Source organism: Brachionichthys hirsutus, chromosome 12, assembly GCF_040956055.1.
Source record: "Brachionichthys hirsutus isolate HB-005 chromosome 12, CSIRO-AGI_Bhir_v1, whole genome shotgun sequence".
Lineage (NCBI taxonomy): Eukaryota > Metazoa > Chordata > Actinopteri > Lophiiformes > Brachionichthyidae > Brachionichthys > Brachionichthys hirsutus.
Window position 1 is genome coordinate 9670237 of NC_090908.1, and position 20973 is coordinate 9691209.

General features: G+C 42.6%; 1 protein-coding gene across 1 annotated transcript; it reads right to left on the minus strand.

The window, feature by feature from the left end:
* Positions 1–175: 175 nt before the first annotated feature.
* On the minus strand, positions 176–20001 carry epb41l5 (erythrocyte membrane protein band 4.1 like 5). Its single transcript, XM_068746691.1, has 25 exons — positions 19822–20001; positions 16381–16485; positions 15495–15537; positions 15315–15393; positions 14892–14936; positions 14250–14302; positions 12741–12861; positions 12492–12579; positions 12192–12280; positions 12030–12099; positions 10545–10714; positions 9934–10040; positions 9709–9727; positions 9193–9238; positions 8802–8920; positions 3796–3947; positions 3407–3504; positions 3125–3265; positions 2826–2893; positions 2390–2509; positions 1984–2056; positions 1671–1751; positions 1399–1461; positions 523–650; positions 176–245 (listed from the first exon to the last, which is right to left on the minus strand). Exons 1-25 carry the CDS (start codon positions 19999–20001, stop codon positions 176–178), a joined length of 2328 nt encoding a protein of 775 aa, XP_068602792.1.
* Between the last annotated feature and the right edge of the window lie 972 nt (positions 20002–20973).

Sequence of the window (20973 nt, forward strand, 5' to 3'; positions counted from 1 at the left end):
TGTTAACACCGGACCTAAATGTGAGTGTTAAAAACGAGACTAATTCCAATCTGTTTGTCATTAAGATGCTTCCTCCCTGGTTTCACTTCCCTCACAGCTCGACACAAATGGCCCATCTCATTGGGACAGCAGTCGGAGAGACTACAGCTGTGATGGCTGCTCCTCGGGTTCTCCGTCAGAGCTCAGTGGTCAGGAGACCTTTTGGTTTGGCTCCGACCTCCGGGGCCGGCTGCTGATCCACAGTGCTGCAAGACACAGGAGAGATGGAGGCTCCTTAACTAACCGTTCACTTTCATGTTGACAGAAAGGTTAGGAGTATGTTTGTCATGAATGAAATAAATCTTCTACTGCTGTGTGCTAATATGAATGATAATATTATCGATGTGTCAAAGCAAGCAGAGATAAGGAACGACTCAGGCCAGGCATGCACTAAAAAGGTGAAGGAGGCGCTTTCCTGCTCGACCAGCAGGGGTCACCAAACCTGCATTTAATACAGGCTCGAGGCGCTCTGGGGTCTCTTACCTGTTGGATGTGGTGTTACGGGTGGGAGCGAGGTGGGAGAGAGCTGAAGCCCCGTCTGCAGGGAGGAGACTGTTGACCTTAGTATGAGGGTCAAGGTCGAGCAGGCCGTTAGTAAAGACGCCAGGAGGCTGCATTAGGAGGGGGTGAGGGAAAAGGGAGATCAGTCTCTAGAGAGCCTTATGTCCCACAGTTATTAGCAGCCATCAGAAAGCCTTTATTACCATTGCAAGCTATGCACACAATGAGTTAGGAGGAGCGATGCTACTCATTGGTGCTAACTGTCTTCAATTAAATAATATGCAGACAGCAGACCTCCTCCGATCACCTCAGTCTCCCCTATATTGTCATTTACACCAAAAATAATCTATATTTTTTGATTCCTTAAGCATGAAAACAAACATTTTGAAGTTGGTTTCACATTGATATCATTATTAGTTTAGAAGTTATTCACAAAATGTAATGGAGGATTCTTCCAGATCTAGATCCAGAGCTTTTGATGATGCAACAAATCAGTTTGTCCACTACTAATTCCACAGCGGCTTGGTAAAGGCCAGCAAAAACAGAACCTCCCTTACGGAAGAGAGATATTATTAAAAGTGATCCAAAAAGTGATCACCAAAATGTAATCAACTGTTCTCATTAAGATTCCCAACACTTTCTGAGTTATCTCGCTAAAAGACAGATAAACCAACGCAGGCAAAAAACATAACCTCCTCGGCGGAGGTAATAGAAGTTTAAGAGGGAATTTGTGTGCAGATTCAAGGAGCATTTCCATCCCTAATTATCAGATACACCTGAGAATCCTCAGACTAACTGTAAACCCAGGTGGGACAGGTGAACAAGGAGAGAAGTGAAACCAAAGGCCGTCCCACTCACAGCCGTCGTAGGAATGATCCAGCGGGGTGTGACGACAGGTTTGGGCTGCTGCACTGGTGGTAGCTGGAAAACAGGGTACAGGGTACTGAGGGTACAACTCCATGTTTGTCCACAGATCACTGATGCAGGATTTCCTCCGTAGATCACAGAGTACTTTCATTCAGAAACAACAGTGTAGCAATACTGCATTTATACACTAGGGGTTAGTATTAGAGATTATTATGCATCAAACATCATTCAGAAGTTGTTCACACGGATAGACGGACACTTACCACTGGTGCTGGGTCCGTGAAATCGATCAGGTTGTCAGAAAGAGGGACGGAGTTCTGCAGGTCACCGTCTTCTGCTTTCACCTGCATAATGACACACACACACACACACACACACACACACACACACACACACACACACACACACACACACACTTTAACACACGCACAAAGAAACCTACAGGAACCTACGTTCCGGCTGTTTTCTACATGTAATTTATAAAATAACATTCAACACTGTATATGTGTGACTATTATTTACATGGTAACACAAAAAGCACAAGAATAAGTTGGTAACCATTGATAACCACGTTACCGTTGGCGCGATGGCTTCGCTGGCGGACTCAGACGCTATCTTTGCGTTTAAATCTTCAGATAGCTTCTCAGCGCTGATGAACAGATCAAGACAAAGACATGAACAAAGGGAAACGTTTCAGATTTCTTGTTTAGTGTACACAAGTTGTAATTTGGACATTGACAGAAATATAGCCCAAGCCTCTGGAAATATCTGTATTTGTATACGTCATCCTCTTATAAACACGTCTTATAAGGAATTCAGCAGTATCCAGGCGGAAGAAGAGTCGTGTGACTTAACACACCGAGACCCCCCTTCATCAAAATAAATTTGCAAAGACTCCTAAGTCTCACCTGGTCCCTTATTCTAGCTTCTCTCCCTGGTTTTCATCAAGCAGCCGAGGTGTGAACAATGAGATCAGACTAACCTGGTCCCTGCCGATAATCCCTGTGATGCTGGATTGAGCAGATCCCAAGGCTCTTGGACGTCGGGACGACTAACGGACAGGGACGAGTTACTGCCCATTCGCCCGGTACGCACCTTTAACCTGGAAACAGTAACGCTTTCAGTTTCTGGTGTTTGTTATTTCTACTTGTAATGTGGATTTTTTTTTGCACGAACTATTTAAAAACAATGATTTACGAGATAAGTTCAAATCTATCTGATTAGGACTTCCCCGTTAAAAAAACAAAGCAGATAAAAGAGATTTTATATTTCAGTTTATCTATTTATGTAGTGAAACTAATTCACCCCTCATATCCTAAGCCAATGACTCGGGTGCAAGACAGTGATGAACTTTTAGTTTAAGGATGATTTTATTTTATTATTCCTACATAATGACGAATGACAGTGTGTGGTTGTACCTGGCAGACGAGTCCTGCAAGTTACAGTTTTTATCTCCAACCATAATGACAGGTTCTTCCAAAGGTCCCTGCAGAAGGCGATGGAAGGAGGAGTGAATAAACAGACAGCGATTGAGAATAACACGGCATGGCTGTGTCCCAGTGAGACAGGGAAGGGCAGACGCCTAAAGCCACTGCTCATGCAGACTTTAATTTATATTCCATTCAAGAGGTGTCAAATTTAGAACTCCTGAGAAGTCCTTTCAAAATACATGAAAGTTGTATTTCTACTCAGTGGTTGTGACTTTTAATTTCCTCACCTTGAGGGCAGCAGCCTCAGCTTCTGCCTTCAGGATGTTACTCTTCAGATCCTCTGGGACGCGCAGTGGAGTGACAACCGGGCTGCTGCTGCTGCCTGCGTTGCTGAGACCCAACTTCTCTGTGAGCTTCACCACATCCTCCTGCGTGGGCAGGATGGGATGCGACACAAACATCCAACAGACAAAAGACACATAACTGCAGTCAAGTAAGGAGCGCCTGCTGATTGGAACAGATTCAACACATCTAGAAGAAAGAAAGAAGACATTTCCAACAGGAGCAACCTGATTGTTCAGCGCCATGTTGACGTTGATGTTGTTTCTTGGAGTAGCAAGAAGAGGAGTGCTGTCCAACGCCAGCTGTTTCAGCCGGGCCGCTGCTTCTGAGGAGACAAAATGCTACACTCAAGTCCGCATACTCATCGGCGTTTTACTGTTTCAGTTATTACATAATACACACATGTCTATTTAGAACATTGGCCATCTAAGCAGTTCAGGGACTGGTTTAACGCAGTTTAGATGATTCTAGAATATTACAAAAATGCTTCAGCGGGGGAGGTGAAATAGTCTCTCATGACGAGATAAGATACGCAGATTTAAATATTTTTCTTATTTCGGAGTTTGGTCAAAAATGAATTTTCATCATTACTGAAACTGATTTTCTGTAGCCTCACCACTGAGGCCGAGAGGATCGTCCCCACTGACACTCGGGGTGGCAGAGGCGCTGCTGGGTCCCGCCTCTTCTGTATCCTTCACCGTGGGAACTACAGGAGCACCGAGGACATCGTCGACGCAAGTCTCCATCAGATCAGCAACTACGTGCATACTAGAAGAAAGAAAAGGGATTGGCAGATCAAGACAAGGGGTTGAAATTATTTTGTTTAAAATTTTAACACAATACAAAATAATTCAGGATAACACACCTGGATTATTCCCCCAAAAAATATGGACTCGAGTCAAAAACTGACCTGTGATGACATTTTACCACAATTTTCCATTAAAAAAAAGGCTTCAAGGATTGGGAAAGTATTGATCTGTTGTATCCACATTTTTAAAATGTTTTGTTATGAGGAACACAAGAAAATATAAAAGCAGATAGTGTGTGTTATTCAAGATTACAGGAACGAAGCACTGAAAGGAAAAACATCTTTCTAAAAGTATCTCCAAGAATGCAATAACTTTGTAATGCGGTGTAATATCCTCTGAATTCCAGATGACCTGAAGCAAAAACATTTGAAACATGGATTTTCTTCCAGCAGCCTAGAAGTTACCTCACATAACTCTAGCCTGGAGACACAGTGCAACATGAGAAGCATATATATTACTCTGCAGTGTCTGGAGAGAGGGAGCTTTAGCACAACAGAAACACAAAGACTCGACAAAGAAAACCGTTTTGCCTGAGGACTCGCACACCAAATGTATATAAACACCCCTACATGATAGATGATCCATAAAGGACAAGGTGAAAATCTATTCAAACCTTGTGTGGGGCGAGAAATACAAGCACAAGACAGAGAAGGCCAGCAGATACACATATACAGTCTTTCCAAACAAACATCGCTGTCTTATCTTAAGCCTGTTCCTCACCTGGGAAACAAAAAAAAAGAAAAGTGTGTGATAGCATCAACCATCAAGGCTACATAAAAGCTATTGATTAACATACATCTGTGTATAATAAGTAATTATCTCTTTATTTGTTTCGTGATTGTCGACATACAGTTCAGAGAGATATACATCCGTTCATCTGTCATGTTGTAAACATTTTACTAAGCAGTCATCTTCATTGGTTGAGCTTGTGCGTGAGACAGTTGCACAGCGTAGTCTGAGGTGCAGGAAAGCTTTTAATACCTTCTTTTGCACATCATTCGTCACTACCTCGATGGTTGGGGTCAGATATAATAAACATCCCCAACGCCAGTGCAGTTGTGTTCACAAAAAAAGTTACAGTGCTCTTCATTCAGATCAAAAACAAACATTATATTCTGATTACGTTTTGAACATTTGAACAGAATCAAGACTATTTGATTTTCTTGCGTGACCTTAAATGAGACGGTCGGTATCAATTTAATTTCTGATTAATAAGTCCATAAATGTTCAGGCTAGCATAACACTGGAAGCAGGGACAAACACCTATCCTCCAGCATTTCTTCACAAACAAGAAGCACAGACCAGATTTGGAACATTTGGGGAAACTGATTTTGCCAGAGCAGAAGTACTCCGTTTCCTTGCTTTTTTGTTTTAAACTAAACTAACAAATCTCCGAGGCAAGTCTCTACAGATGAGAAATAGTTTGACCATTTCAACCAACAATGAGAAAAAAAACATAAAACAGAGCAGCAGATTCTATGAAATGTGCAGGGCAGATTAAATACATAAAATCATTTGATGGAATTCAAACTTAATTACAGCAATGCGTGAAAAAAAAAAAAAAAAAGACAGTAGAATTACAAGACTTAATAAAACCTCCCAGGAACTGTGGGGCTTATTGTTTCCATGCAGGGCCGAGAAAGGAGGTGCATTCCTGAAGACTCGCATTGATACCATCTCAAAGCTGGCAGCCAGTTTCACTCAAAGTTAAGAGACGAAGAACAGAGAAAGGAAAATGGTGAGAGGGCAGGAAGAATGAGGGGAGACAAAATGGAAGGAAATGGAGATGAGATAGGAAAGAAGAAGCTTCCTGAACGGTCACTGAAGGAAGAACCAAACAAAGCTTCTCTCTGAGGGGCGCTGCCAGATCAAATACGTGACACTACGGGGGTGGGGGGGTTCCAGTTAATAAAGAATCGATGTGCTCAAAGCAAATGTGTCGATCCGTGTAGCACAATCACGACCTCAAACAGATGGTTCGTACAGACGAGTCACTGCTGGGCGAGTCCCATTTATTAGTGTGGCGTCCAGTTCATGACAACGCAGAGGCCGAGACCGACGTCAGTCGCCCCCAGTCTGTCCATCTCCTGGTGGGAAGCTTGGGCAAGGCATGAGGAGGGAGGATGGAGGGAGGAGGAGGAGACCTGGAGAGAACAAGGTGGAGGTGGGGAAGGTGACAAACAGGTGAGGGAGGAGGGGGAGTGAGAGAGCGTGTAGATAAACTAAACGTGAGACTGAAGGGGGGGAAATTATTAATAACAAAATGGACAGATAGTGTGGAGAGAAGCATGCAGGAAGAAGGAAAGAAAGCAATAAAACAATCTTTTTCTATTTCCGGTAACCATCATTTCATCATTCACATAAGATTGTTTTGTTGTCTGAGGTGCAAAGATTTGCAGCAACTGGATATAAAGGTGTTCGCCTGAAAGTAATCTTTGTTTGTAGTGCTGATAATAAAGAATAAAGTTAATCTAAAGCAACTCGCACCAAAAGATTCTAGACAAGATTTTTAAAGTAGGACTTTAGTGTAATTCATTACATATAGCTTTGTGTAATTTATTCTTGAACGCATGAGAATCTTTAAACTACATCTTAACTGATGCAAATAAAACAGCCAGGATAAGTAAAGGCTGTGAGTCTCAAGATACTGAACCGTGCGTCTTCCATCGGCTCTCGTGCGAGTTCAGTGCAGTCGACTGCATGTCTGTGGATTGTCAGTGACTTTCCTCTACACTGCTGGTGAGTGAGGTCTGAGGCTTATGTCAAATCTCGTGTTTTTACGTTCAGTGCGGGGGGGGGCTCCAGCTGGAAGCCCTCATTCATTATGACAGCTCCGCTGGGATAGTCAGACACAGTGGAGCATTCACGTTCTACTTCCTACTGTAAGATATTTGCGTAGACTGATAGCAAATGAACTCTGACTGACCTTTTACATTTTCCACACACACTCCTTTTAGCAATGGACAATAAAAATGTGATGAATTGAAGGCAATGGGAATGGTTTTAGCAGTTATCGACTCACTAATGATAAATCTACTCAATAGTGATTGAAGCTTCCAGGAAGGAGAGGCAAGGGTCGGAGAAAAGGGAAAAGATACAGACGCAGCATCTTCAAATACGGGGGAATCAAAAATGAAAGAATCAAGCTTAATCATGTACAGCATCGAATCTCATCCGTGTTTAGAAACACTGGAGAAACGATAGACGACTCATGCTCGGAGCTGTCAGGAGAGCTGGTGAGGGATGTAGGGCTCCATGCACATATCAACAGAAGCATTGTGTTTAAAGAACGTTTGGTGGGAGGAGAAAGGGAAGCGTATCAGGGATTACTCAGAGGTATTAGTGTCAGAACGGCCTCACTCGGAGCGTTCTCCTCGTACCCTCCGGGTCAAAATGTGAACCGTTAACACGGGTCGATGCATAAACGAGAGCTCAGATCACCTCTGTGTAACGTGGTACTGATAAAACACACAATAACCTTCAATGCTGTTATCAGTACCAGTAAAATTAAATATATAAAAGGCACTGGAGGAAGAAGAATGTGCTGTGCTGAACACAAGTGTCAATCCTCTTACTAGAAATACACTTTACTAGAAACAGGATAAACCTGAATGATCTTTGTTCCTCCATAGATTAATGCTGATTGACAAATTCTAATAGCTCGGATAAAGTCGGTTTACGGAGTTTATGTTATCAGAATGCATGAAAATAAATGAAGTAAAAGATGTCTACACACTACTGTGCACCGACCAGCGCAGACCCAAAGCCGAGATCATAGAAAGCCAGACGCCAGAAACCATCAAACCATCCTTCTGCACCGATTAGGTTGAGAAGTTCATGCTCATCGAAAGTAGCTTGGCAGCAAATCAGAGGAGATGAATCCATTGCGAAGGAAACCCTGCCAACAAGCCACGGTCAGAGATTCTGCCATTGCACAGCGAATGATTGGTTAAGGCCAAACCAGAGAGAGAACATTCAGCGCTGGATTGTACCTACCTGGCCTGCCTCCAGACAAGACCAATTTGTACTCAGTACATGTTAATACTGAAACACAGGGGAATATTACAGGTTTATCCACACTGGATGTACATTTGCTTTTTCATTGAAACATACTTCACACAAAAAGGAGAAGAGATAACAGATTTTTCAGGGAATATAAACATACAGAAAGAAAATGGCAGAAAAAAAGAGCCCTCAAATTCTAGAAAATTGCAATCTGGTTGAGAAAATGTTGAGTATTAAAATATGTTTTGTAATGAAAGGCGGATCAAATCATGATAGCCTATAAGTCTTTACAGATAAGTTTCAAACTTATCTGCAGTCCAGCTTTATTGAATTACAATCTGCCACACGCAGCAATAAGCTTCACCTTATTCACTGGCAACCCCCCCCTCTAAGCTGAAACATCAACGTACACATCAACGTACACATCAAGAGTACATACTCACAAAACAGTGTGAAAGTATAAAAACATGAGCAGACAAGTACGTAACGGGCATAGCCACAAATAAAAGACACACAAAATACTTTGCTTCCCTCGTCTTTCTTTTCTGCCTTCAATGAGCACAGAAAGACGGGGTCAATGGGAAACCTATGCCGCTATGCACCGACATCTTTTAGTACCCAACAGGCATCAGAGAGCCCGCCCTACACATTTCCTAACTTGCCCTTGTTTGCCCTGATCATCTCTGAATACAACAAGCTGACCAGTGGCATATTAAAATTCAGTGTCATTTTATGTCTTCTTTGTAAACTAAAAGAAACAAAATGGCTTTGAATCGGGCTCCAAACTCCTTTTTATCTAGGTACAAACCTCCTCTTTTCTCCTCCAGGACTTCTGGGTAGGGCTTCAATTTCTATTGGTCCACAGGTGGAAGCAGCGACTGGGCTAACCACAGGCATGGCTGACCAAGCGCCTCTACTGAAAGCAAACTGAAGGGGGGGGGGGGGGGTGGATAGAGAGGGTGGAGATGGTTGAGGAACAGAGGAAGATGAGATTGGAAGGTATTCCAGCAAGTAAAACAACAATATTTAAAGTGGTATGGTTAAGTCTTTCTTATTTCCACCTGTATGACATCATACAAATTCCTGTGAGCTGATTCTTACTAGAAGCATCGAGTCTAATCTCACTTCAAACACTTTGTTTCTGCCCTCCTTTGGATTCTGCGGACTGTCTACATACACAAAGTGGTTTTGTGGCTCACCTTGTTTTCTTTGCCGGGGCTGACTCCGTTGCCCGAGGAAAGAAGGCTGAAAAAATATAAAACACGTAGACTTGGGTAGTTTGTCCGACATGTTAACCAGACATGAAATCTTCCACCACACTTTTTCCTTTCTGCTCTTTTATTTTGTCCCCCCACCCTTAAATATGGTAAAACTACATGTTAATCCCAGTGTTAAACATTAAAAACATTTTATTGTGTCAAAAGGATCTGCACCGTCAAAGAGTAGAACTACCCAATCAGATGAAAAGTCACAGGAATGTTTTTCATCGGCCGTCCCATGACAGATTTAAACTACCACTGACCATCATGCCTTCACTATAACAAAAGTCTGCCTCTGTGACGAGGTTACAGTCAAGGCTTACAAATATTTCCAGACAGAGCGTGTGCAGGTCACGGCGCTTAAAGCGATGGAATGTGGGAACTGTTGCTATGTCAATGAAAGTTATTTAATCATTCAGTGAAACAATCACATTCTGTAAGCATCGGTTGACTCACTCGTGGTTATTGAACGGTCCTGCAAAAACACAGAGAACACAGAGTAAGAGTCGTGTACGGATTCTACGTGTCCATTACCGTTGAGATAATTCAGTGTCTGCAGGCAAGAATAGCGTCGAGTCATATTGTGAGTAAATATTATGCATATGTGGACTTGCATTTGTACATCTGTTGCGTGAAAAGGCCGTATGTTGCCACGCTCGTAACCGATGAGTGTCACCTCACCTCTGTTCTGCATGGTTCTTCTGGAGTAACGTCGACTGGGTCTTCTCTCAAAGGAAGCGGAACGCCTCGCTTTGCTGGCCTTGGTGGTCTGATACTCCGTCTTTCCACTGGTCACACAAACAAATGCAAACACAACATTCTGATGGTCGATGAAAGCGATTAAAACAGGCTAAAATGTTAAATATATATATATAAATAAATAAAAGACAAATCTATATCATGATAAAACTCATTGCCCCAAAACAAGAGGAGCAGCAACAACCCTGCTGAACCCCAGATTCCTCCAGTGAGAGCCTTCCATTTAACAAACCCTGTAACCTCTGTGTTAAACCAACACTGCCGCTAAAGCTTATCCAACTGGCTAATGTTTGAACACACACTGCAGAGACCTAGCTTGGTGCTGCAATGTGTACACACACACACACACACACACACACACACACACACACACATAGCCTGTCTTGTAATAATGTAAGCATCTGAGAGCTGCACAAAGGAATCTGTTGTTTTGTACAGAGGATACTATGAACTCGGTTTTGCCCCCACCCAGAACCCACATGCCGATTTGTCTTCCTTCCTTCCTCTTCCGTCCCAGTAAGTCCGGCCGTTACCTGAATCTGAAGCGTGATCCCATGCGTATGAATCCAGAGCTTGCAGAGTTGGTCTGGACCGGCCCTCTCAGCCTAAAGAAGGCATGGTGCTCCACAGCACACTTCCAGAGGTGCTTGCAGGCTTTGGGGTGGTCCATCTTGAAGACAAAGGTGTGCTCCTGTTCTTTGCCCTGGGGGGGGGGGGGCAAGGTGGAAGGTTAGAACAGGTTCTCAGGTTGAGACGTTCTTTATACAGTCCTGGCCAAATGTATTTTCACTGAAACAAAGCTCGTGTGTTCGTTCTTGCTTGTGGAAGCAGACAAGAATGTGAAGAATGAATGACTGTATTGCACTGTGTGCAGGTGCCGCCTCATTAATCTGATTTCTTGTTCTGGCTGAGATGAAAGTCTGCCTGGCACCACAGCTGACTGAAAGTTACAATGGAGCCATTCCGGTGAGCCTGGCTTTTTGGCCATGTTTCCCTATTTTTGTGGCTTTTCAGGTGTTTCTTATGTCCAAGTGTGTCCTGGTTTCTAAATAATCTAAATGAATATTGATCTAAATAATTCAAATTTAGACATATAGCATGTATAATGTAAAACAAGAGTTGATCCTGATGTAAAACTGTAAAGCAAATCTTGGATCTATTTGGCTCCTTTTTCCTCCCCCCCCCCCCACAAAACCCACGGCAACAGGCACATTAAATACACAAACGAAGCTCAGCCAAATCGTTAATTCTTAACACGACATTCCACCTGTCCACTAGCTGAAACTTTGCATGCAGAGTTTGTCTGTGGCGACTGGACAAACATGCAGCATTTATCGGTTTCGGACACAGTTGGGAGGGGGATAAGGTTGTGTTTGTGTGTGTGTAGGAGAACAGTGCATACCAGAAATACCAGCGGGGGGTAGGCTTCTTTATTAACCTCCTCAAAGACCTCTAGGATGGACACGAACAGACTCTCATATACAGTAGCCTCCGGGTAGTACAATACCAGCCTTTTTTTTCCAATTTGATTTGAACCAGACCTCTTTCTGGGCTTCAAACAAGGGTTTTTCTTTTTTTTTTTTTACTTTATTCACAGAAAAACAAACAAAACGAAGTACAAATAATAATAATACTAAAAAAAAAAAACAACTACTACAAACATTGTTCTGAGGGCATTTACACAACATAAATGGGGTTTTAAAACAAGGGTTTTTCAGGAGGATATTTTTTGTTTGTGCCAATTTATTTTCAGTAAATCCAAAGTAATGGTTTGCACCTTCTACCTGAGATTGTAAACATCAAAGAGTGACACCTAATACATAAATACATATGCAGCAGCTCTTTAGGTGTCCACATCTTCCTGAACTGTTGCATCAGCCCTTTTATATTTGGCGTCTCTTATTCAGCTTTTTCATGCTGCCATCCTCCTCTTCGCTTTATAATTGTGTCTTTTTAAAATGTGCCCGGCTTTGCATTGTTATTATTCCACTACACGGTGAGTATCTGTTTGCACTCACCTGTTCATCATCCTCCACAACCACCAGAGTCAGTTTACTCTTCTTAAAATCCAGACACGTGATCTTGGGCCTACAAACATTGAAAAAAAAACAATAACAAAATTCAGATTATATCCAATTTAAAAGGTTCTTCCAAAAAAGTATAAGTAATAATTAACATGCCAGAAAAAGAGTCCGATTTTGGTTTCTCCTTCAAACACCAGAACTCCAGTGGGTGTCAAACCCAGACTGTATTCATTACCATCTCTTGCCTGCAGGGCACATGGGGGGGGGGGGGGGGGGGGACAAGATAGAAAAAAAATAGACAAAATAAGTGGCATGCAAGGAGTTAATGTCTTAAATCTTTTCATATTCAGTACTTTGATTCAAATACATCTTCATTCTCCTTTCTGACATTCATAGGGGATACTTTTGATCTCGGTTAGACAGTAAATGTTGGTTGGACAGAGCAAGTATCGTTACCTTGACCATGTGCATATCCACCCCATACATTTCTAGCCACTTGGCTTTATTCAGGTAGTTAATTTCAGCTTGGGCTGGTGTCTGACCTCTGAAGACGATGGAAAGGAAGAGAAAAAAAAACATGATTAAACATTTAAATATATATATATTTATGAGTTTGCATCTCTAACTGTCCCAGCACAAGCACTCGCATCACAGACTACAAACTGGAGAACATTGATTTTCTTTTGATTGGATATTTATGCTTACCTGCACGCCTTCCATGCATTGAATATCGCCAGCTCCACGTCCTCCGTCTGGTTGGGGATGAAGCGAAACTCTGTCACCAGTTCCATGCTGTGGTCTAACGGGTCACAGTCACCCAACTCGGCTGAAAAAACAAGCACACACACAAACATAGCCATTTGTAGCATTAGCTTAAGAACTGATGCTTATCCCACACAAGAGGTCATACATCTTGTCAAGATAAAATATGAGAGTGAAGGAAGATCCCAGCAGGGTGAAAATGCATAAATAACTAGATTAAAAAAGATTTTTATAAATCTCAATTCTCTGGTACAGAAAGAGTTTCTGATTAATTCACAGTCTTTTGCTGGAGCAGACAAACTTGGACTTCGGTTTAGCAGGTTCAGCTGTAAGCAAAGCCTCAGGATATGGAGGAGAGAAAAGGTAATCTAATTCCATCCCTTTCCCAGCAGACCAATAATATAATTCTTAAAGGGGGGGGCGGGGGGGATGAAGGAAAACACTGCACAGAGGGAAAGAGAGGAGAGACGGGGTGCTGGATTATGGGGCCTCTGAAGAGGATGGAGCACTAATGAGCTGGCATTTACCCCAGAGTGACTGTGTGTGTGTGTGTGTGCATGCAATCTCATTCCATAAACGTCTCTAATGACATCATCTCTCCGAAGCAACGATTATGTAGCTCTTCCATATTTAAATACGAGAATTCTAAATATGCGTGGTTTGAAAAAGGTATTGGCTCTTGGCCATGCACTTTTACAAAGGAGCCGCCATACGTACAACTTCAGAAATTAATGTTCAGACGAGCAAATACTGTCAAGGATCAGGTAAGATGTTCCTGCAGTCGCACAGATGTCACTACTTTAAAACAAAAGCTAGACGAAGAAGAAACTCATAGGATGAGAAGGTGCAGTGGTAACAGAAATGTCATGAATTTAAATATCCCCAAAAAGTGTTTTCCATTTTGCTTTATGGTTAAATGGGTAAAACAGAAAGTTCCTACAACTGAATTCAAGATCATTAAGAAATAAATGTATCAATAAATACATAGATCTTTATATATTTTGTAATTTAAATAACAGGTAGATCGAAAAAAAAGTCTGTCACCAAATCTGCACCCAAAGTAAGTGCATTGACATTTTGTAGAGCACTGAAACGTTTGACATGCCGTTTCTGATGTTATTTTAATCACTTCCACATCACAGAGTATCCGTTTGTTTTGTCGCGTTACTGCAATAACGGGATGGATCTATGTGCCTCGTAAATCCACTGAGATGTGGGACATTACTTTCTGGGTTCACCAGGACAAAGGGAGTGTCGTGGCTGGGAGCAATGTCTGACAACAGATTTAGCACGCAGACCAACAAAAAGTAGCTTTCAGAGAAAGGAATTAGCTCCCGCTGATTGAAAGTCCTCGAGTGAATCACGTTCCCAAATCATTTTGCTACACAGGTCCTCTACAGTGCTCAGGACAAGAACAAAAAAAGCAAATGACGATCTGCTTGGGGTCCTTACCCTGTAGCGAGAAGGCTGCCAACTCTACTGCAGTGTCAAAGGGACATTCTAGTCTGAAAATAAAGATACGAGTTAGTCAAGGGAAAATTACTCATCTTAAACACGGCCATTAATTCCTCACATGTCACAGAGGCCTCTTTGTTTCTTCCCATTTGCAGTTATTTCCAGCACTCTTACTGATTATTGTCAATAATTCTATTCTGTTCACCATGTAATCCTACGAGCCTCTAACTGTAGCATGTAGCATACACGGCAAACAACATGTGTGGAGGGAGGAGCAGCAACAGCTGAGTGAAATAACAGGCTAGGTTACAGAGACTGGGCCAAAAACAAGGCTTTTTAGAGGCATGTAAAAAGTTAAGCTGGGCCAATGATGGATGCTTTTCTTTGGGAGTTAAGATCCTTGTTCAGGGGATTTAGCCATTTCTTCACAATTTACAACAAGCTTGCCTGTTTTTAAGAGCTTCTACCACCATTTTCTCAGGGCGCCTGCAGCAGCAAGCCCTTGACTACTGATTATTTATTTTAATATCCACCGTCAGATCTGCTTTTTACAGAAGTTCTTCAGCTCTGAAAGCCTGCCGGGTTCTAAATTGTTAACATTGTCCATGCAAAGATATTAATATGAAGGGACTGACTTACTTGCCACTGAGGATGTCTTGCTTTAACTGTAAAACAAATAGGTATCTGGGGTGGGGGGGGGGGGGGGGGGGGGGGGTGAAAACAAGGATTACATTTGTCCGTTTTATGGAATGCAATGCAGAAATAACAATCCAAAGCAAATCCGCAGCATGAAAACCCGACATCATCCCTAAAATGCTTTTGGTAAAAAACTGTTGTACTTGAGGTAAAGTAAAGTAACCCCCCCTGGGAACTGAACACGTGTTAGTTTTAAAAAGATACAGCTGTCACCTCCTTTTAATGTCTGCGCTCACACACACACTACACCCAACCTTGTACTGCATACCTGATATTCCAGGATAAGACACAACACGGAGTTTCTTTGCGATATGAAATGAAATAAACGACAGCAGAAGCCCTGCCGACGTGTGCGGCTCAGCTGACCTGGTGAGCTCCTCGTGCAGGTTGTTGGGTTCGGAGGAGTAAAACTTCACTCTCAGGTGAAGGCAGTACGGCGGGCCAACTGAAACACCAAAAACTGTGTCAGAGAGGTCTTTAGGGAAACGATGTCTAATGTCTAACACGCTTGAAAGAAAAATAAAACAGAAGAGGGTTAGGACTCACTTTTCACTTGCTTTTTGATACTTTTTGTGACATCAAGCCAATGCTGGAACAAAAGAAAAGTTAAAAAGGATAACTACGTTCAAAGTTTGGCAGAAGAAATAAAAGTCAAGATCATCTGAATGACTGAACACAAACTAAATGGGCAGAGAAGTTAACGAAAAGCAGACTGCTGGAAGGACAGAAGCGCACGCACACACACACACACAACAGTGTTCTGCTCAGTACTATTACTCTCCTTGGAAGTTCAGGCTCTGTGAGGCATGAAAAATGTCAAGGAGAAGTGGTGTGTGTGTGTGTGTGTGTGCGTGTGCGAGTAAGAGATAACACAAGAACTCGCAGCTCTCTCTTGTCTCCTCTCCCCCACATTCCTTATTAGAACCCCCACGCTACTATTCCACCCTGTTCCTCTGTTGCAGCTTCCCTCCCACCAGCTCGCTCTCCTCCCATGACCTTCACAGACTACCGGGTGGAAAGGGCAGAGTCACCGGTTGATCAATGACTCACAACGGCTCGTCTCAGAGACCCATAATCAATCCCTTTGGTCCATTCACTGGAAGGGAAAAGTCCCTGCCTTCAAAAAAAAAACTAAAAACAACACGTTAAGCAATCGCAAAATTTGAAACGCACGATATTACTTTGTGTCAAAGCACAGGAGTGTTTACATTTGAGTTCTTGCCAATACATTACCTAATAATTCTAACTGCTGATATTTCTACCTGGATTAAAGCGTTAATGGGCGTGGAGGTGAAGTGTGAGATCCCCCAAATACACAAGGCAAATATCGGACCAACATCAGATACTGGTATGCGTGTATCCCACCCTATGATACTTCAAAATAAGAGACGGTTGTGTGTGTGAGATCAGTGGAGAGTATATCAATTCTTACCGGCACTTGGGCCGAGTCCATGAAGCGCAGTCCGAAGTAGTCTTTCTCCACGATGTCCAGATGATACATGATCTGGACAAACAACTCCTCGCCTTTGGCTTTTTTCTGATCCAGGGAACACAAACAAACAAACACAGGATTAAGCTTTCTGACAGATTCATGTTCTTGCCAAGAGGCACAAAGGAAACACCTTTGCTGTAAACTAACAAGCATCATGTCTATGTTTCCCCATTTTTTGGATTCCTAATTCGGAGAAAGCTTCTTCACTCTCGCTATAATTTAAGGCTCTTAAAATAATTTATAAATGCCCAAATTCACACACACACAAAAAAAACCCCCACACTAAATCTTTAAATTCAAGAAACTGGATTAAAATGGATAAAACCCGATTTAACAAAAATATTTGCAAATATATATTTTTTAAAAATCATTTTACTCATTTATTCATGCATTTGAAGATCTATTATTAATTGGTTAATTTTTCCGCTACGGGCAGAGGCAGGATCGATAGCGATTGACAAGACCAAAAGATCACGTTCCCCTCATAAATGAAACGGTAAAACAAGAATCATCTTTTGAAGGTTCAGTTCGCCTGGCTTCACTGCACTCGTATGAATCGGGAATAGCGCTTTTGACAGATGTTTGAAATATGCACTTAAGCCGTACCAGTTACTGCCTTGCTCAAACTGTGCGTTCCAAACCCCACCATGAGGCACAGCCAAAGGGTTGCCATAGTCACAGGACTTGAAGTGCCCAAGACGCAGAATGGAGTTGAAGGAAGTGGGATGGTTGAATGCATCATGTGATTAAGCTCAGTGAGCCATTCGCGATAGAAACAAAAATAAGACGCTGCGTGCGAAGGCAAGATGGCAGCTGCAGAGAGGCTGTGCTCCATCTTGTCTGTGGTTGAATAAGAAAAGTACTCAGCAGTGTTTCCTGCGCTCATAACACCAAACCTAACCTAAACTTGAATCGAGCGCACGACTAACTTTATACAATGTTTACCTTCAGAGAATTTCTATCCATCCCCGTTTTCTCATAAGCATTACGCTTCTCACACCAAGACTGAACAAAACCCAACTTCCCAGGTCTGCTCTGAAACACTCTTTATAAAATGTCTCCAAATATGCATGAACTCCCCCCCCCCCCCCCCCCCCATTTCCTTTATACCTGAGCTCATAGCCTTATCAAACGTATCGAGCATCATCAAATGGGACATTTCCAGTTGCCATGCCAATTTGCAGCAGTTTGTAACCTTGTCTTAAGAGGAGAAACACCCCACGGGCCAGCTTGGGTAGCTCGGGGGGGGGGGGGGGTTGGCCCCTTGCTAGCTGGCATAGTTGACAAGGCATACAGCACCCCTACAGTACCCCGGGAGAGAGCACAATGGACCCATTGTGTGTGTTTGTGGGGGGGGGGCACCCAAATACTTGTTACACTGCCTGCAGTATTGTTTTGCTGATTGCAGGTCTTGCTGTCTTTCTGTGAGTATTATAGCCCCGTCTCCCAGACGCTATGTCACAATGCAAACGAGGTAGAGAGTCCATTGTTTCTGAGGGGATTTACTGCAAGAGGGATGCAGTCAGGTGGATTCTGTTAGGAGAACCCAACTCTTCCTTAATAATATGTTTTGCACGACTGTCAAAAATGCATTTATGCTTAAACACAAACTCCCCGGCAACAGTAACCAGCAAAAATAGAATGGACAAAGTTAAAAAAAAGGGGATTTAAAAAAAAAAAGATATCTGTTGGATCATTTTAAACAAAACTACAGCGAGAGAGAAGGAAGTGAGAGGAGGAGATGGCCTTGTGGATGGCTGTGGGGTAGGGAGTGAGGGAAGAAAGATGAAGAGATCCCTATAAGAGGACCATGGGTGGCCTTGCATACTGGGGGCGCACACAGTTGGAAGGCCAGTAAACATGTGAAAGAGCCCTTTTCAGCATAAGACTGTTGGTGTTTAATTACAGCCACTTTGTCTAAAAAGAAAAACAATCTACACAAGGGATTGCCCAAGAATCTCTTTAATTGAAAGCCAAAATTGTGTTTTAAAAAAAACCGGTGTTCCTACAGTGTTCCTACTCTGCAGTTCCTGGACGCTTTTACAACACATGCTATCCTTAAATGTGAAGACTGCCAACAAAAGGCAGCATTGTGCCAAGTTGAGCTTTTTCTCTGAGACTGTTTAACCAATTGATAAGTGTGGCTGAAACAAAGACTCACTCTGTTTCCCCTCTCAACTGTAAGAGTGGTTATTCATTCACCTATAGTCTCAATTTCACCTTTTTATTTCTGCAGCATATTATCACAAAGAAAAAATAAACAGGTACAAAATAATCTCAATAGAAGCTTTCAGAGTTTTAACTAATGAAAAGACTCTTCAACACCTCTTCCCCACGACGCATCTAGTCAGATGGCGAGATTTCAAGATACCACCGAGTTGCACGAGATACGGAGATCTCTGGAATGCTGAGAGTCGAGAGGGCCGAGCTCGTTACTGTCGTAACCTAAAGAAAGCTAAAAGTGTCACACGTTAGAATATACAGCAGAACTTCAGAACTTATGAGGAAGAAGAGAGAGTGGGGAATGAAAAGGAGAGGGATGTTCTGCTCATAGCTGTGAGGCCAACGTGTCATGTGATTAGGCATGTTCTCCAGAGAGGATCATGGATTTACAGGTGATCAGCAACACACACACGCACACACACACACACACGCACGCACGCACGGCTTAAAAGGGACCGCTCAACTCACAAAGACACATCACCGGTTTATCTCTTCCCGTTCCAGCGTTAATGTAAGCAAGTTAACATTTCAGGTAATTGTTAACACACATTTGGCAACAATCACTCAGAGTGCGAAGCTCCGCCAAGAACGCTCGCCTCCCCGTCATTTAATTTCACATGAGACCTCCCTTCTCAGGATTACTACTTGATCACGAAAACCCACAACTAGAATTAAGAGTCATAGAGGGGATATTAGCTTGACAGACACTCAAGAAACAATATTTCACTAATGGTGGTTTTCCTCCAGGATGTACATGATGGTAAAAGCTAAACGCTCCCGCACTGCAATGTCAATCTTATACGAATAATAATTATAATCCAACTGATATGTACTTGGATCATTTCCATCTTAAATCTCCAAATTATTTTGTCAATAAACATTCACTAATGATTTATGGGTGTAGGGCAAACGCACACTTATAAACAACGAGAACAAAAACACAACCTCACCAGAGGAAGAAACAATTATTTGCATCCGTAAGACCAATCTAGTGTCACGATTGGACAAGGACACTTTGGTGTGTAGTCGCAGAAATGTCTCCTGGACTTTTTGTGGGTTTTCCTCAATGCCATTATTGAACATATAACAGCGGCAGCGAATCTCTCCTCCACGGCCAACAGAGCACACAGCCTGGAATTCTCTAAAACGCCTTCTTACCGGTAAGTCGACGCTAACGTCCGTCCCGTCCAATAAAGACACACGGCAGGTGATGACAGACTTCGCGTCCCCGGCGGCGGGGATGTGCGTCGTGGCACGCTGGGCTTCACGTAAGCGCGTTTTCTCTGCATGTTTCCGGATGGAGCGTCGCCCCAGCGTCCTGCGCAGGAAACTTAGCATGATGAGGGAGAGGGACGGTCACAGTACCATACCTGGGGGGGGGGCAAGTAGGGTAGATATTAGTATGATAGTTTCATTCAATGCATTTACTGTAGGTTTAAAACCCCTCAGTATTAACTGATATCACTGAACAGGAGATGTTGAGTGTATTCCTGTTTTGGAATGTGTAGTTGTAAAATGAGGTACTGTAATAGATAACTAGGTGTCCACCAAGAAGAAATACTTGATATTAACTAAGAATAAAAATCCTGAAAATGTTGCCTTCGATCTATCTGAAAATAATCTGGAACATTATCCTCTTTAGTGAGGATATTATTGTTTTATTTTTTTTTAGATTAAGCTAGCACACGGACTGTTAGCTTCTCAAATTTGACAAAGTGAGCTAATTATTTTATTTTTTTTAAATATATATTACTAGTTAGAAAGGGGGGGGGGGGGGCAGACATTATAAGGCAGCTGGAACACGATGCTAAAAAACAATTTCTTTAAATTGCCAAAAATAATTCGATGAAATAATGTTATCGGCGAAAGACAAATCAAGTTGTCGTAAAACATTACCTCACATTTCAGGCCTGAATAAATTAGTGTGAGCAGCCTCAAAAAGTGAGCGCTTGTTTTAAGATATCTGCTAATGCGCGTTTGGTTGTTTGGAACCAACCCATCCAATAACTCCGATCACACAAGCGCGTCTCGCACAACAAAACAAACGCCGCCCTCACCGCCGAGGCTGGATACACTTGCTCCGCAACCACTTGTGGATAAACGGTGGTCTGATAAAGGGCTACTTACGAAATTCTTCGTGCGAGTTCACGGTGAAAACGTGTCCGTTTGCATCGTAGACAATAAAATTGCAGCCTCTTACAGTCCCATTGTTTGTAATTTGTTCTCTTTCTCCCGTTCTTTTTCCCGACCTCGCTACCTTTGCGTGATCATTTTCTCTCTTAGGTCACAACAAAAAGTAGGAGGCGAAGC